Genomic DNA, 3,429 nt, shown 5'->3' with positions numbered 1-3,429 from the left:
TTCAGTCCTCAGTGGCCAGAGTGATGTCACACTTCTTCCCCATCCCTAGATAACACAGCTGATTAAACTAATTGTATTTTAAACTAAATATTATGATTAGTTGATTATTGGAGTCAGGTGTGTTAGCTGGGGCTGGTGCAAAAGTGTGACACCAATCAGGCCCCCGAGGACTGGAGTTGACCATCCCTATTATAAATGAAGATACTTGACAGTATTGAGATACATCCAGTTCAGATTGTAGTATATTTGCAGCTCTGTAACATGTCTGGAACATCATTAGGTAAATCAAACAAGGGGTGGAGTCAAACTAAGACAAAGGGATACAAAATGGCTGTTCAGAGACACTGTAGTTATTGCAAATGTCAAAGAAATATGTACAATTGACACTAGAAACTAGAGAATAATGGCATTCTGTATTACATTCCTCCTACTTCTTACCTTTGGCTGTTCAGCTACAGTTCAGCAGCTTTATCGGGAAGCGAGATCTCAGAGCCAAGTGGCACATGCCCCTGGGAGATTTGTTCCACAGTATAGGCCTGCTCAAGAACCAGCCAGATTTCAACCAAGGCCTGTGCAATGGCCCTCCAGGGTCCAGACACCGACGCAAGTTCAAAACCCTTTCCTCCAGTCAAAGCAGACCTTCAATGAGCCTTTGACCTGGAGATTTCCTGAAGATCCAGTCAAAGAGGTGCAGTTGGCTATTGATGAGCAGAGACCACTGCCTGTGCCTGCCAGTAGCGTTGCAGTTCAATGTGGGGAGACTGCTGCTCGTGTGGAAGTCAAGCGAGATCTGCTCGGTATCGGCCAACTCATTCACCCAGAGGATCTTACCTTGGGAGGCTGTGCTGTCACTGGGGAGGATGCTTCCGCTCAAGTTCTGATCTTTGTCACTGAGCTGCACGGATGTGGGAGCACTCTAACGGTAACATTGAGCATTAGCATCGTTATGACTTTTCTAGGTTGACTACCATTGATTTTCTTACAATGCCATTTGCTGCTCTGATTCCAGATGACTGAAGATTCACTTGTCTATGTCTTCACACTCCGTTATACACCAGCCACCCTGGGCAGCAGCCCCATTGTTCGGACTAGAGAAGTGGTGGTCTGGGTTGAGTGCCACTATCAAAGGTGAGTTGACTACACCTGCATTGTGTTTTATTTTCTTCAGTTCAATCAACTTTGGATATACTTCCTTGGCCAGTTGGTTTCACATTTAAAGACTCCTTTACAGAAAGCATGATGTGAGCAGTGACTCAGTGAAGCCCACCTGGAATCCCTATGCCTCCACTAAGGTTGCAGAGGAGCTCCTCTACTTCTCCCTGAGGCTAATGACTGGTTAGTAACTGCTTGTCCTTGCCATATTGGCATTGCTCTTGACAGGCACTGACTTAAGTGCTGTCTCTGCACTTGTTTGTAAACTATGGTAGTGCCAACTGGCAAATGTAACCGCCACTGAGTTATTGGAATGAGGTGGCTACCCCAGAGTACAAAAGGATGGCAGTTATATTTGCCATGATAAAGCCACACTGCTGATAAACTAGAGCAGGGTCTGTACATCTGACTTGGAATGAGTATTAGACTGTGCCCTTGTCTTCGCAGACAACTGGCAGTTGGAGAGACCCAGCAAAGAGTACGTCCTTGGAGATAATATTAACTTTGAAGCTTCTGTCGTCCAGTTCTACCATGTGCCCCTCCGAGTCTTTGTGGACAACTGTGTAGCCACAGTCATCCCAAACACCAACACTGTCCCAAGATATGCCTTCATCGAGAACCGTGGGTGAGTATCCTTTGTAAGGTACTTGATCTAGATCAAGGACTAATTGTTTGCTTTAATCTGCTAAGGAAAGCATTTCCCATTCCCTCCACCTGCCCACACTTCAGATCAACAGCCATCTTGAATGGCATCCCTCCAGAGTTTCAGCAGTGTAGGTAGCCTAATTTTTTTGTTTGTGGCCTTCAGTTGTCTGGTCGACACCAAGCTGACAGGCTCCAGGTCCCAGTTCAGACCTCGCACCATGGATGACACGCTCCAGTTCCAGATAGAAGCCTTTAGATTTCATGTTGTGAACACTGGCTCAGTGAGTAGTTAATCCTGAGATCTAGTGCAAATTAGCTTCGGAATGTCCAAATGTATAGAATTGGCAGGTTTGTTGAGCTTCAATCATAAATTAAGTAGAGTATGCCCAATATGGCTTGTGTTGGACCCAACATGACGTTGCTTTAAATTGGTGTCAAATCTACTAATTCTTATGTGGTACCAATGCTGCGACTTCAACAGCTATACATTACCTGCCTCCTGAAAGCCACAACAGCTTCAGCCCCAATTGATCATGAGAACAAGGCTTGTTCCTTCTCGAATGGGTAAGTCTGGGTATATATGGCAGGGTGTGCACTTTGCTTGTACGTACTATATGCAACACTCTCTTTTCAATAGATGGAGCGAGGCCAGTAAGAAAGACCAGGTGTGTGGCTGTTGTGACACAGACTGTGGCATGAGAAGGGAACCGGCTCCAGGTACATGTGCACTTCAGTCCAGTGTTGCTCAATCCATTCCTGGATGCCTCCCTGGGGTGCACATTTTTGTCCTACTCCAATAGCTAGGTACTTGATTCACCTAAACCTTTGGCTAAATTGGTGGTCAGTGCTTGGCTGGAACAAAAAAGTGCACCCACTGAGTCACCCAGGAATTGCCTGAGAAACAATGCTTTTGTGAAGTTTGATTCTGAGTTCTCCCTATATAGACATGGTCTTCTGCTCTTAGGTTTCCAGTGGGAGCAGGACATTTCTGTTGGTCCTCTCAACATAAAGGAAAAGCTTCTTGACTGATGGTGTAACTCTCAACTGGACTGACTTTCCTGCCCAAATGCATTCTGGATGATAAAAAATATCTAGATTAAGGTTTTTGTCTTGTGTATTTTGTTCATTGACTAGCATGAGCTTTTGTAATGCCCAGGTCTAAAATGAAGTTCCTCAACTCCCTGATTCTGTATCTTGAAAGTTAAGATATAACTTGATTGCTGACATAATGTTTTGGTACAAAACTCAGCAAAAAAAGAAACGCCCCTTTTTCAGTACCCTGTCTTTCAAAGATGATTCTTAAATCTGAATAACTTCACAGATCTTCATTGTCAAATTTTATTAGTCACATGTGCCGAATACAACAGGTGTAGACCTTACAGTGAAATGCTTAAACAATTAATGAACATGCACCTGTGGAACGGTTAAGACAGTAACAGCTTACAGACAAGGGCAATTAAGGTGACAGTTATGATAACTAAAGAGGCCTTTCTACTGACTCTGGAAAAACACCAAAAGAAAGATGCCCAGGGTCCCTACTCATCTGTGTGAATGTGCCTGCAAGGAGGTGTGAAGACTGCAGATGTGGCCAGGGCAATTAATTGCAATGTCCTTACTGTGAGACGCCTGCTA

General features: G+C 44.5%; 1 protein-coding gene across 1 annotated transcript; it reads left to right on the top strand.

Moving 5' to 3' along the window:
• Window positions 1–308: 308 nt before the first annotated feature.
• Window positions 309–2,869, top strand: LOC106597372 (zona pellucida sperm-binding protein 3-like). Its single transcript, XM_045706267.1, has 8 exons — window positions 309–922; window positions 1,010–1,128; window positions 1,232–1,335; window positions 1,600–1,777; window positions 1,961–2,078; window positions 2,279–2,361; window positions 2,435–2,514; window positions 2,762–2,869. The coding sequence occupies exons 1-8, from the start codon at window positions 404–406 to the stop codon at window positions 2,824–2,826; spliced, it is 1,266 nt and encodes a 421-aa protein (XP_045562223.1). The 5' UTR covers window positions 309–403; the 3' UTR covers window positions 2,827–2,869.
• The last annotated feature ends 560 nt before the right edge of the window (window positions 2,870–3,429 follow it).

This window comes from Salmo salar, chromosome ssa23, assembly GCF_905237065.1.
Source record: "Salmo salar chromosome ssa23, Ssal_v3.1, whole genome shotgun sequence".
NCBI classification, from domain to species: domain Eukaryota; kingdom Metazoa; phylum Chordata; class Actinopteri; order Salmoniformes; family Salmonidae; genus Salmo; species Salmo salar.
Note: the sequence above shows the minus strand (reverse complement) of the source record. Positions and strands in the feature narration are given on the sequence as shown.